Here is a 14,298-nt window from a genome sequence, read left to right on the forward strand (position 1 = left end):
AAGAAAGTGTATGGGCAGAAGTCTCATGTCCTACCCATATACCTGCTGAATACCAAAAGTCTGAAGAAGGCATTATCATTATGTAAGTTCACTTTGCAGAAATTATCTGACAGACATAATCCCCAGCAGTTACTCTTAAAACACTCCAGGAAAATGAATGCAAGAAAAGTGCAAACCAAAATCAGTGAGGAATTGTACTGGCCAGAAATGGGAACAGAACTTTCATTTATTTTTTTTTCACACATGTACATGTCTTCTGTGTCCAACACATAGATTATATAGCACCGGCTTTCGGTCTGACAGCTGACTGAGTTGTCACAATGATTAAATTGACCAGAACTGATATTATATTTTGAAGATAACAGTGCAGCCGCAAGACAATCAAAATGGACTTTTAGTCTGCTTTGCTAAGAAAAAGAGACATTACTGGAATAACCTCCTCCGTCGTCCTCCTTATTCATACTTAATGATAAGTGTCCTTTAATAAATGTGCTAACAAATGCAGATTGGATGGCAGGATCTTCACTTCTTAGACCCCACATACATCATCTGTAACAGACCTAAAAAAAGTCAGAAGGGTTCAATCACTGGGGATTCCAATGTTAATGTCGTATTATGCGTGATATATGTAGGGCAGGTTATGCCTTCAAACCCATTTGTGGCAGAGGTTGTTGAAAAACACTCCAAAGAGAATTATGGCACTAGCTGGCATAGACATTCTCTTTTCTCACTCTAGTCTAAAGAAAGGTTGAGGGTCAGAGTCTAGAGAAGACTTGTGTCTCTGCTACATCCCTTTGATTTCAGAATATTTTTATTCCTATTTATTATTTGTACTACGGCAGCACCTAGGCGCTCCAGTCATAGACCAGGTGCCCTTTGTGCTAAACGTTGTACAAGCACATAACAAAAAGATAGCCCCTGCTCCAAAGAGCTTATAGAATTTAGCCCATAATCTCTACGCCCTCTGCATCTCCACTGAAGTCAATAGAATTGTGGTGACTTGTATCACTTGAGGGCCTGACCTGAAGTTTCTAAAGAGGGTGTGTGATTTCAGACTTAGAGAGAGATTGAAAGGATCAAGCCAGTTAACATACAAGGCTGCACTCACTATGGAGATATAAGAAAAGGAGGACTTGTGGCACCTTAGAGACTAACAAAATTGGTTAGTCGCTAAGGTGCCACAAGTCCTCCTTTTCTTTTTGCGAATACAGACTAACACGGCTGCTACTCTGAAACCTGTCATTATGGAGATATAGATGCACACATACTATCAATCACCTTCTCACCTGCCTTAGATCCAGGTAGGGCAAAGGCCACTGTGCTGAATACTTTGCCCATACTCATGATACACCTGGACAGTGAATGTTTTCCAAAATATGAAGATGATAGTCAAAGCCAAGGTGGTCCCCCAGGATTCTTCCCCTTCCCTTTGCTTAAGGAGAGCTGGACACAACTCCCACCAGAAAAGCTTGTGATCATGATAGGACCTTCCAGTGACTGTTGTCCCTTGAAGGTCAGGGAATTTGGGCTTGTGGGCACTGGTCTACTGTGAGACAGCAGATCCAATGCTACAAGCTTGCCATGAGCAGACTTCTCATTGACCTCAGTAGGAGGTCTACATGTGGAGGGATTACAGAATTGGGTGCATTAATAGTAACAAGCTACCTAATGCAATTTGAGCATGTCCTTAATAGAATTAAGCATGACTATATTTCTACACCCAAACTCTCTAGGAAAAATACTAACAAAATTATTATTATTAAAAGTGTAAGTTTCATTTATAGCAGAAATTATACTAATGAAATGCCTGTTTTAAAGAATTACGCATTAATGTCAATGTGACTTTCTTTCCAAAGCACCATCAGGCCTAAATAACTGTTTTGACAACATGAATAAAGGATTTTTTTAGATAAATGCAGGTGTCAAGACATGATTGAATGAACAAGACTTAAGAATAGAATTACTCTCATGGAAAAATAAACTGGAGGAGAAAAAAAGATGTATCTAGAAAGAAGAGCCCTAACCCCTTCTTGCCTCCCCACCACCTCCTTGCTATGACTGTGTTGAAGAAATAGCTATGAAAACAATTAGAATGACAGGTGAAGGACAGGTACTAGTTATACGAGTCTGCAAAAACAGAGTCGTTGACGTGCTACCACTTAAAAATTTCAGGGAAGAAGAGAGAAGCACAATAATGAACAGCCTAGTTATTGAAGTGACTCTGAGGGCCAAAGACTCATGAGAGAAATGTGCAAATAAAGGGAAGAGTTAAAATTACTCCATCAAGACAAACCAGAAAAAGAATGTGACCTGATTTAAATAAGAAATAATCGTACACTTGGGGACTGATTATTAAAGGGAGTTAGCATCTGTCTGACAGGGGATCTAGTTTAATTTCCTCCAGAATATAAAGACTACTTTTTTTGGGGGGGTGGTTTTAAAATGCATATTTTTGTGATTTCTACTTTCTGCCTTTCTGCTCTTGTGTCAGTCCCGTACAGTGAACCAATCCATATAAAATGAATCCGGACAGACTAAAAGCCAGAACTTTCCATTCAGAGTTGGAAATGCTGGGTAGCAGATGGAAGAAGTAATGTAAATGAGCTAAAATTTGGGGGAGTTGTAAATCATTTTAAAATAGGAAATGTTTTGAAGTAAACAAGGAGATAAACAGTGTTGAATAATTAATAAGTGAGTGTTACAAACCTCTCTGCTCAGTGCAATTCTGAATAGACAACCGGGACAGACACATACATTGTTTCCTCTACCTCATTAATCATTACAGTAGGAAGATGTGACCCTCTTTATTAGAAGTACATAATATGTAAAGCAACATCCTGCCAAAGAAAAGTGATTTGTTTTGTTTGTCTTGTTCGCTCTGGTATTTTTCAAAAAAGAAAAACAAAAATCTTACCCTGGAAGCTGTTATGAGACATGGGACTTTTACTGCTACATTACAGAAAAGATGCAAAGCAGTTACCTACTGAAACACACTTACCGGTGCATTCTGGGAATTGTAGTCCTTTTTAACCAGAGATGGATAGACCTGGATCATGTTCTTTGGACCAGATTCATGTTCTGTCACCCGAGGACAGAGGGTCTGTTCAAATTTGGGGCACCTTTAAACAGGGCTAAAAATCTAATGTCACTCAGAAAGGTATCTATATAAAAATGGCACTTTCTTGCTCATCAGAGCCGTTCTCTGCATGCAGATAGGGAGCTGGATTTAGTTCCTTTTCCTGCATTATCAACTATTAACTAAATTCCAAGAGCAGGGCTGAATTTCATTTAATTCACACCTGTGCAACCCCACTGGAGACCACTGAGTTGCACTAGTGTCAACCAAGAATGTAATGGGGTTGCCCAAGTGTCAGTAGGAGCAAAATTTGGATAGGACAATGGGACCGCACAGGATCTGTCCTGTTAAGGGTAAAATTTCATCCTCAGTCTTTGCTATTAATGATGCCTGAAAAGCAGAGGGTTTCAGAATCTGGTATGAGTTTGTAAGGCTGGAAGTTAGATAATCCACCTTTCTACTTGTGTATTGATTACATTTTATTTGGAAATTGGGACACACAAAACATGGAACTGTCATGATTTCTCAAGGGGAAAAGAAGCACCACCAATGTCACTCTGTTCTGTGTTAACTGTATTTTATTATTATTATTATTATTGTCAGAGCCAAACCATAACACAACTTGATTCAAATGTTAGCTCAAATCCTGGGCTGTCCTCTCACTGCTTTTTGCCACACCGCTGACATAAAGGGCCCTAAAGCTGGCATAGATGGCCACCAAAGTCCAGGGAGTTTGTCCATTGTCATAGAGTTATGTCTCCTACTCAATCCCATCTCCCTCCTGTTGGTGTAAGGCTCATGACCTAGAAGGGACCCGGACTTTACTGTCTCCCAGCAATCCCCAGGTGGCATATTGGCTCCTTGAGTGCAGTAGTAGATGACACAAGTTACAGTAGCCCTCAAGCTGCTCTAATTTACTCTGGGGGACTGGTTCAGGCCCAGAATTAGAGTAGACAAAGGTGGCTTAAAGTCACTTTTTCGCACCCTCCTGAGTTGCTTTGTGTGCTCCATGGCTACTGAACTGGGTGTTCAGATTGAGTTGGCAACTCTGGAAGTCACGGAACAAAAACAACCCATCATTTTGTTTGCAGACTGAGCGGAGTGGATATTAAAGTCCATGAGAGATGAACAAACATATCACCCTGATGCACCTCTTTATAGAGGCACTTATCAGACTATGTCCACATGTTAGCACTGATTATTCCAAGGTGTATTAAATGATCAACACCACTAAGTACTGTCAAATTTAGCTGGCTGGAATGATACAGTACTTCAGCCTGGAAGTGGATCAAGCACCAGATATTGCGATGCCTAGCATTTACTGGATCACACATACAGTACCAGACCCGATGTAAAGACTTCAGAATCACTACAAATCTTCCTACCAGGACAACAATTAAAAATATGGACATACGGCCCAGTCCGGCCAAATGACAACTGGTGAGGGGTGAAGTCAATGGGACCTGTAGATCATCAATACCTCCAAGGAGGTGAAGTGAGAACTGTATCATCCAATTTCAGGCCATTGATTTTTATTAAAAATAATGTTGTGAGTCAGGCACAGAATATTTAAACACTGTTTTAGGCCTCATTGTATCCTTCCAAATGTTTACAACAATGACAGGTCTGACACGTTATCGTGCAAACAAAGCATTTGAAGCAACCTTTCTAGGGTCTTATCACTGTCATATTTGAACACCTACTAATCATTAATGGATTTTGTCCTCCCAACCCTCCTGTGAGGTAGGAGGTACTATCCCCATTTATTGCTGTTGTACTGAGGCAAAGGGTAGATTAAGTGAAAGTGTCTCAGGAAATCTGGGGCTGAGCCAGGGCTCGAACCCAGGTCTCATGAGTCCTACTCTGGGGTCCGCTGGACCATCCTTCTACCTAATCAGGAACTGCTATGAGTTTTTGTGCCACTGTAAATGCACCAGCCACATGGATTTTTTTCTTCAAATTTTCTTCTTGTTTTTTAAGTACATCTACACTGAGCCCTTATGTGTTAAGATTCAGGCTGGAGCCAAATTTCACAGGATATAAATACACGAGCAAGGGTGTATATTTAGGAAAATACTAATGTATCTTTAACTAAAACAATGGTTTATGATGAAAAAGTAGAGGGTTTTTTTTCTACTTGGCCCTGGGTAGATGATGTCTAAACCACTGCACATGTAGTTCAGTGAGCATTCATTATTGTAGCTTGTTATATACATGTCTGTTAAATTTTAAACAAAAATGACTTCAGATAAACCCTAGTTTTTCAAGTGGTGAATATTCAAATCTCCATGCTGTCTCGAAATCATATCTGATCCTGTATCCGATATCCATACTTAAAATTAAATTGATTTTTTTTAAGAAACCTCAGTTTTGCCAAGGTATTTCCACTGAGATTTGTGTGAGGTACGTGTTTACTTGTCCAGTCAGACCGGTGCTTTACCGTACCAGCTGGTTAATTGAGGCATCTGATGTTTCTGTGCAGGAATGTAAGCCAAAAATGTGGAGAAGCATCGTAATTCAGAAAGGAAATACTCTTTTAATACAAGAAGTCCAGGAAGAAGACGGAGGAAATTATACTTGTGAACTAAAGTTTGAAGGCAAGCTAATACGAAGAACAACTCAGTTAAAGGTTACAGGTAAGAAACTTCTTGCATAACGTGAGTTCTCAAATGCAGGGAAGATGGCTTCACACAGCAACTGAAGTATGGGTTGAACCCAAGCAACCCTAAATGGGAAATGCAGATCAGGCCCCAGTTGTTTAAAGATAAAAAAGCACAAAAAGGGCCAAAACAAAAACCTAGATCCTGGCACCCCAAAACTTCGGAGGAGTTCAGGCCCAGATCTGGACTGTGTGACTTGGGCCCTTCTCTAATGGTGAATAGGAGGAATATTGGCTGCAAATGCAAATAAAATAATTAGCAGTCATTAAGATGTTGCTCCAGAGAAAGAGGCAGTAGAAACAGTCAGCATAAGTAACTGTTTTATGGTTCAGAGTACACAATTGTTCCATGCCTTTTATCTTCTGATTCATTTCTGGTCATCAGATTCTCTGTTGGAGGTCTGGTCTTCAGTAAGGACTTCAGGACACCTATTCTGAGAATAAAATTAAAAAGCAATATTATAATAGAAAGCTTTCACTAAGTAGTGTCCATTTATTATGCCATGCATGTGTGTTCACAGGAGAGATCGTAAGGACAGGAATGAAAGAGTAGGACTGCATTATATACCCATTCATTCCTGAATCCTTTCCATTTTCCCTTTTTAGATAATGTACCTGTCATTATTAATTTGCCATCAGCAAGCTTCTGAAATCATTGTTTTCTTCCAGTTCTTCACACAATAACTTTTGAGCAAATATTTAGAAGGATATGGAGCCAGAGCCAGTCTTGGTATAAACACTGCCAAAATCAGTAGAATTGCACCTGCTTACACAAGGCTCTGTTTAGTCCAGATGCTATTTCTAACACGCTTTCAAAATAACATTGTTGAAATTATTAGTTTCAGAAGCTACTATGATTTATACATATTAATTTCCCATTAGTTATCATTGCCCCTTATTTGAAATGAATCTTTTTCACTGGATGTCAAAATCACAGTATATGATTATTTGTAGTCTGCTTTTGCGCCTGGACAGATCTCTGTACCATCATCAGTTTGACCAACCTGAACCAAAAGCTATCAAATGAAAACACATGACCTTCCTTGGAAGCAGTTGCTATACCAGGTAGCATGCTGGTTTTCAGTCAGAATACTAACTGAATGTGACTAATAAAAGTAAATACACCTGTATCAATTCCACATGGTGGATGTTCTTTAGCTTACAGACTTGTCAGCTCTCTCCATCCCCTCTAGTATCTGCAAGACCTTGTTAGCTGTTCATTATCTGCCCACTATGCAGTATCTGCAGTACTTTAGGTTTTAATTTATTTGCCCTGCACCTGTTGTAATATTTGCTCTCATTATTTGTTCAGATAAAAGGGTTTATGATCTGAAGTATTAAGAATTGTAGGTAAGGGATATGGTACCATTCCTGCTTGCAGAACGCTTGAGAAGCAAGGAATTGTTATCCTTGAAATTTGATGTGCAATTCGTATATTCTCCTCAATTTACAACAAGCAACCTATTATTCCTTAATAATCTATGTAATCAGCATTGTGAACATAGCAGCAAAGCAAAAGTGATCTCAATTTACATGAATTTATAAATATATATTGGGTTTTACCTATAATGTCAAACCCTAATTTTAAGTGGGGTTGAGACCAAAATCTGAATTTTTTTGGCCTGGGTCTATCTCTATGGAATATTATATTTGAAATGCTCTGCCCAATTTGTATGAATGGCAACCTGTCTAGATGAATAATAGCAATGGGTTCAATTCAGTACATGCAAAATCAGTGATGCCAGATATGTAATGGTTTGGTGCTGCACAAAAACTCATTTTTTCTTCTTTTCAGTTCATGATTTTATATGCAAATAGCTTTGAGGTATCGAGATATGTACTGATTTTATGTATCAATTCATAGGAAAAATCTTTCAATAGTATGACAGTGGTTTATTTGTCTGTGTCTATGACTGCACTGCAAAGTGCCGATTCTACAGGCAGAGCAAGCCAAAGCTTGGGAGTAGATGCATGGGGGAAGCAATAATTAGAAGATGCTGAAGTGTGACTATAAGTGTTGTCCCAGGAGACTGAAGTAAAATATGTGACTGGCAAACGTTCTGAGAAACCCTTCTTCCTCTGTGACTAATTTAGGTATAGGTTAATTTATACTGCGCCTCCCGTGAAATACATTTTGGAGTGAAAACAAAGACAAAATAGAAACCTAACTAATGGTTAAGTGATGTGGCCACTAAAACTGATGAATGGAGTCCAGCTTTCCCTACTGTTTTTCACTGACCATAAAGGACAAGAGTCCATTTTGCAGGTAATTCTGTGAAGGCCATATAGTAAATCTAAAATTTCCTTCAGCAAACCAGGTACAACTCATCCAAAAAGGACAGTGCATTTGCTGCCTGCTGGACTGACATTATATTAGTGGAGCAGGACAGTCTCTCATGGATCTGGGCAATCTTATCTGCCAAGTTAATGGAAACCTCTTCATAACAGCAAATAGTCAACTCTCCCTTTGAAAGAAGGCCATCTGGCCCAGTGCCTCTGACGATAGGGCAGGTTCTCTGACCTGACTTCATAGATGTTGTAGTGAAGGACAAGAATAACCTCCAGTAAATCCTTGGTATACAAACATAAGAAATTTGCCTCAATCAGACCAAGAACATGTCTTTTGCCACCAGTGCTCTAGCCTGCTTTCCTATCACTTCACCTGTTCTGAAGGCCATCTGTAATCAACAGTGACCTGTAAGAGACAGGCATTTAGGAAACAGGTTGCTGCTGGTTGACACAGTGGGCAACGTTATCCCACTTCCTGGAATTGAATTCTGGAATCCAGCTGAGTTCCCATCAAAATAGATTTACAATGCTATGAGGGGCGAGGACAGAACCTGAGCTCAGACTGACAGACAGACCTGCTGCTGCATGTAAATTACAGTTAGTAAATACAGCTGAAGGCTAACTAGAAAAGCAATAGCTGTTGGAAGCAAAGCCCTAAGAGAATTTTCACTGCTGCTGTATACTGCAGACGTGGAGAAAGAAAAATCTTACCTACTGCTTTCAAATGCTTTTTCCTCTGCGGGGTGTTTCTAATGCTGATGTTACTTCTGCTGCTTCTCAACGTGCCTGAGCTGGCATTTTGAAATCACAGGCACACGGGCTTTTTTGACCATACAGATTCAGAACTGTAAGACTCTGGTGGCCTAACCTTGAGGACATGGTGATCTGGAATTTTTTATTAGAGTAAAGGGTTAGCCTGACATTAAAATAGGCAACACCTGGGCTCCCTTATGCAAGAGGAGCTGTACTGCTGTGCAGAGAGAAGTGGCTTAACTTCGATTCTATTATCCTGTACATCTTCTCATCTGCAGCTGAAAGTGTTGTCTACTTTAGTGACTGTTGTAGTTATTTTTATTTACATCTTCCCTGTTTATAGCCATGGACATTTCTGTGACAGGCAGGCAGTATGCAGAGCTCAGACTGACCTTGGTGAGGAAATAGTAGTGCGTGTAGCAACCACAGAAGGCAGTAGGCCCTGGAGGCCATATTTGATGCAGTAATGCCCACCTTCCTCTGGTATTCAGTCAGCACTGAGAATGAGAACAGGTAGCCCTTACTGTGTGTAGGTTAAAAGCTATGTACCTAAAATTTTAGAGGCATCCAGAAGTTCAAAGAGGCTTGCTTTATGAATATTTATTCAAACCTCTTTATTCCAAAAATTGCTCTAGTAATCTTCTGAGGACAGATATTGCTCAGATTTCTGATCCTCCCTTGTGTTGCTCTGCCTGAGAATACCAAAAGAATATTGCACTATTTCATTACCAGGTTGCTACACTTAACAAGCAGGTGGCTACAGTCTGTGTTAGCTGAGATGTCCAAATAATCTTCAGGAACAGCTCCCAGTAGAGGGTATTTTGAGAATACAACCAGGAAATGATCAAGGCATAGATAACCGTGACAAGTGAAAGATAAACAGCTGCAGCTTACTGGCCAGAAGAAAATAGACAGAGGCATTTTGTGTCTCAGCTAACATCTGTGATGCTAACATCAGCAATGGAACGACAAAGGTCATCTGATTGTGGCCCACGGAGAACCAACAGTAGGGACACCTATAGCTGTGGATGAGGGATCTTGTTGGGTTTTATCTTTTCTGAACTGGATCATCCATGCTGAATACAAATATCAGTTTTTTCTTGGAGGCTGGTTGGTATCTTAGATTATAAGTTCTCGAGTTCTCTTGTCTTTACATGTTTGTATTAGGCCTGGGCACAAAATGTGTTTTCCTTAGAGCTGAATGGGAAACTGTTTCCCTGTCCCACTGAAATTTTCAGGATTTCAAAAATGTTTCCATTCTGCGTCGGGACAAAGGAGAAACCTTTTTCAAACCTTTTTTGGAAAAAAACTGAGAGCTTCTGTTGTAATTCAGGCGGAGTAGGGACCTGGGTCTCTCACATTCCAGTGATGAAGGCACTCACCTGGGCTTTTGGCTGTTTTGAGGTGGGCCTCTGATGAATGGATTGGGATTGCTGTTCTGGAGTGCATTAGAGTGTAACAGTCTCTCTCTCTCTGGTTTTGACCAGAAATTCTATCCTGGACCTTAGAAACCTTCCAAAGGAAAGTTTAGTTGAAACTGACCCTTTCTTGTGATAAGTTTCAACTATGACAAATCACCATTTTCCAACAAAATATTCCCGACCAGTTCTGGCTTTGCATAGCACCTAGCACAATGGATCTCTGGTCCTTGGTATAGAAACATAAGAAATTTTCCTCTTGGCGGTACTGTAATAAAAATATGAAATAAAGAATAGCATTCATGTGCAGATGTACTGTGAGCACCCAAAATGGTAGAAACTGACATCAGAGTAACTACAAGCAGAGGAGGTACCAGGAAGGAAAGATCCTGTGTCATAGAAAAGGTAGGCAAAATTAAAAGAGCCAGTAGCAGTATTTTAATGTTGTATGTGCACTAAGAAAGGATAATCAGGGTATAGAGGCTACTGCAGCAATAATATTTAATGTGATTACATGAAAAACCACTGAGCAAGGGGGAAAGGGAGAAAAGTGAAAGAACCCCCACTTCCACTCACACGTCCTGTCCCCCAGTGCACTCCCTCAGCTCAAGGGAGCTCAGGAACAGTTCCTTCTTACTCCTGTCCTTACCTCCTCCTCTGGGCCCAGACTCAAGGTCTGAGTAGCTCATCTAGGAGTAGAAGGGGTGTTTTACTCACTGGTTACTCCCCTGTGGATAGCTCTAGTCATAAACCAGTCATACAAGATCACCTACTACAAGATATTAGTAAGGAAAAGGCACTGAAGCAATGATGGACCGAGGCTGAAAGCCATCACTGCAATGCCTCGATGGCAGTTGAGAAAGCAAATGGGATCTCGGATATATTAATAGAAAAACAGAGCACAAATCAAAATAGGTCATAATGGCATTGCAGAAAGGGCTAGTGAGACCGCAGCTGGAGCACGGCACACAATTTATGGAAGTCATCTTATAGGAAGGGTATTGACAAATTGGCCAAGTCCTAGGAGAGGGCAATTAGGATGATAAAACATGTCCGAGGTTTTGAGCTCTTTGCAGGACTATTGGGGGGGGGGGGGGAAGAAAACACCTACGACCTAGAATGCATTCCAAAAAATATTTTTGACACTATGTACTTAGCAGGACTTAATATTGAGTTATGGTCCCTTGTTGTAAACACACAACTCCAATTAGCAGTACATAAATCTCTGTGTTTCCATGTGCATTGGTTTTAATAATAGTAATTTGTCCGCAAACCTCAGCTATTTCCATCATTAATTCTCCTTGGTTTCATTATATTCTTCAAATGGAGCAAGACCAAATATTGCTAGCCTTATTCATGGAAGAAGTTCCACTGAATTCAATTTGGCCCAAGGTCTCTCTAGCACAGGGGTGGGCAAACTACCTCCCGGGGGCCGCATCTGGCCCCTCAGACATTTTAAGCCAGCCCTTGAGCTCCCACCAGGGAGCAGGGTCCAAAGCTTGCCCTGCTCTGGCAATCCAACCAGGGGCTTGCCCCCTCTCCGCATGTGCCGTGGCTCCATGAGGCTCCCGGAAGCAGTGGCATATCCCTAATCTGGCTCCTATGCATAGGGACAGCCAGGGGGCTCTGCACGCTGCCCTTGCCCCAAGTGCCGCCCCCACAACTCCCATTGGCTGGGAACCACGGCCATTTGGAGCTGCAGGGGCAGCGCCTGTGGATGGGGCGGCATGCAGAGCCACCTGGCTGCACCTCCGTTTAGGAGCTGGAGCGGGGCACATGCCACTGCTTCTGGGAGCTGCTTGAGGTAAGTGCCACTTGGAGCCTGCACCCCTAACCCCCTCCCATGCCTCAACCCCCTACCCCAGCCCTGATCCCCCTCCCAACCTCCGAACCCCTTGATCCCAGCCTGGAGCACCCTCTTGCACCCCCAACCCCTCACCTCCAGCCCCACCCCAGAGCCCATACCCCCAGCCAGAGCCTTCCCCCCCTCCCGCACCCTAACCCCCTGCGCCAGCCCAGAGCCCCTTCCCACACCCTGAACTCCTCATTTCTGGCCCCACTCCAGAGCCCGCACCCCCAGGCAGAGCCCTCACCCCTTCCCGCACCCCAGCCTCCAATTTCGTGAGCATTCATGGCCCACCCCATATCCAGATGTGGCCCTTGGGCCAAAATGTGTCCCCACCCCTGCTCTAGCATCATCTCTTACCATTGATAATGTGCTCACATAAAGTACCCTGAGAATATATGCAAGACATATTTATGCATTCCTGCATTGTTTGTTGGTAGCTTTACTGTGGATGCAGAGAGGAATTAGTAAATGACTTATTTATAAAAATTTCTGATCTCTGAAGTCTCTAAAACCTAATGATCTACCAAAAGCCCCCAAAGTTTAATTGGAGTATAAAATTAGAATTTGCCCACATAGTGTAAAATAAATGCACTAGGATTAATTGATAGATACCCAGTAATGTCAAAATTACATCTGGAATACAGATGGATCTATTAACATTCAAATACATTACTCAAGTAATAAAAGCACATTAATATAAACTATATATGAAATAAAACTCAGCCAACCTGAACTTCTCTCTTTTTTTCCTGGAACCTCTTCAGTCTCTGATTTTATAGCAATGTGCAATTTAAAAATATACCTGTAACACTTACCGGTAGCTTCTCCACTTTTTCCATGTGTGCCTGCCAGCCTGCTGTGTTGAAAAGCTACTCATGAGGTTATATGTTTGGAATAAGGTTGAAAAACCAGGAGGTATATATTTTTGGTTCTGTTAAAATATGCACAGCCCTTGGTAAGTAATGTATCATGCACCCCTTGGGAACTAATATATCATATAGACGATACTGTAACATAGCAAAGGACATAGCACCTCACAGTGCTATTATCATGAGGAATATCGACTTCTCCTGCAGGTCAGCCAGCACTTCTGTGTTTGGTGGTACCTGAATCTTCACTGAGATGCCTCTGACCTCTGTCTGCAACAGGCTCTCTCATAAAGTACTATGTTAAGGGAGGAGATTTTGAGTTGTCTGACGTACTCCCTGTACCAATACATGATTTGTGAACTTGCATTGATGAATTATTTCCCCACTGGCCAGCAGAAAGCAACCATTTAAGGGTCTTTATAAGCTGCCAGTGATCAATTATTGCGACAGAAGTGATTACTGGGCAGGAAAAGACCACTTTGCCCAACCAGCTTTTCCTCTGAGTTTATTTTAACCCCAGGTCTGTCTCCATCAGACTCTTTTTATCCCCCTTTAAAATGCTAGTTGTTTCCAAAAGCCATTTCCACAACAATATTTGCTTTGACCAATTTGCATGACAGATTATTCCACATGAATGAAATGATTCCGCCTGAATTCACTGTTCGCTCGTGGTTTTTTGCTTAAATTGTTTTAAATCTCATTACGTTTCTTAGTGTTTAAATGACACCTGCTGTTGTGTCAGAGGGTCACAGGATGTGACAGAGCTGCAAAAGCAGTTTGCTGTGTATGATTCAGAAAGAAATGTGGGTAACATTCCTTCTGTGTAACAATAATTGTTATGTGGCGTACTGGTCGGGTCCCAAACCACCTCTGCAATTCTACTATCTACCAGAGAACAGCCCTGTATCTTCCCCTCTTCCCTTGTCTCCCATTAGCCTGTTCTGATGCTGAGGACTCTGTGACATGGAGGCCCGTTTGTAGTTCCTTACTCTGTCTCAGCAGCTGTTGTCAGCCCTGACATCCTCACTACACCTACTGCACTGTTGTCATAATCTGTATCGACACGGTAACATGTGAGATATCACTGGAAATCTCATATCTCACTGATCATTAATATTCTTGTGTGAGGTATGTACAGAGTTTTCTTGGGTATTCTTGTGTGAGGTAAATACAGGGTATATTAAAAGTTATAGATATGTGCTGGAATTATGACTAAAATGTGTTTAAAGCAGGCATGTTAGGGGGCCTTGGTGAACAGGTCTGCCTTAGTCAAAGGAATGTGTATTTGTTTGTCTGATCAGCCCGGTCATCAGGCAGAGACAATTAAGGGCTATTTACATATTAGATAAGCAAAGCTATCAAGCTAATAAGCAGGGGAGGAGACA

General features: G+C 41.4%; 1 protein-coding gene across 6 annotated transcripts in view; it reads left to right on the forward strand.

The window, feature by feature from the left end:
* IL1RAPL2 (interleukin 1 receptor accessory protein like 2) overlaps positions 1-14,298 on the forward strand; it is a 550,497-nt gene that overhangs the window by 305,724 nt on the left and 230,475 nt on the right. For all 6 annotated transcript variants that reach the window (XM_073358323.2, XM_073358325.2, XM_073358329.2 and 3 more), the window contains one exon: positions 5,559-5,712. In XM_073358323.2, coding sequence (XP_073214424.2) covers positions 5,559-5,712 — 154 coding nt within the window. The remainder of the gene's footprint in view (positions 1-5,558; positions 5,713-14,298) is intronic.

This window comes from Lepidochelys kempii, chromosome 9 (assembly GCF_965140285.1).
Source record: "Lepidochelys kempii isolate rLepKem1 chromosome 9, rLepKem1.hap1, whole genome shotgun sequence".
Lineage (NCBI taxonomy): Eukaryota > Metazoa > Chordata > Testudines > Cheloniidae > Lepidochelys > Lepidochelys kempii.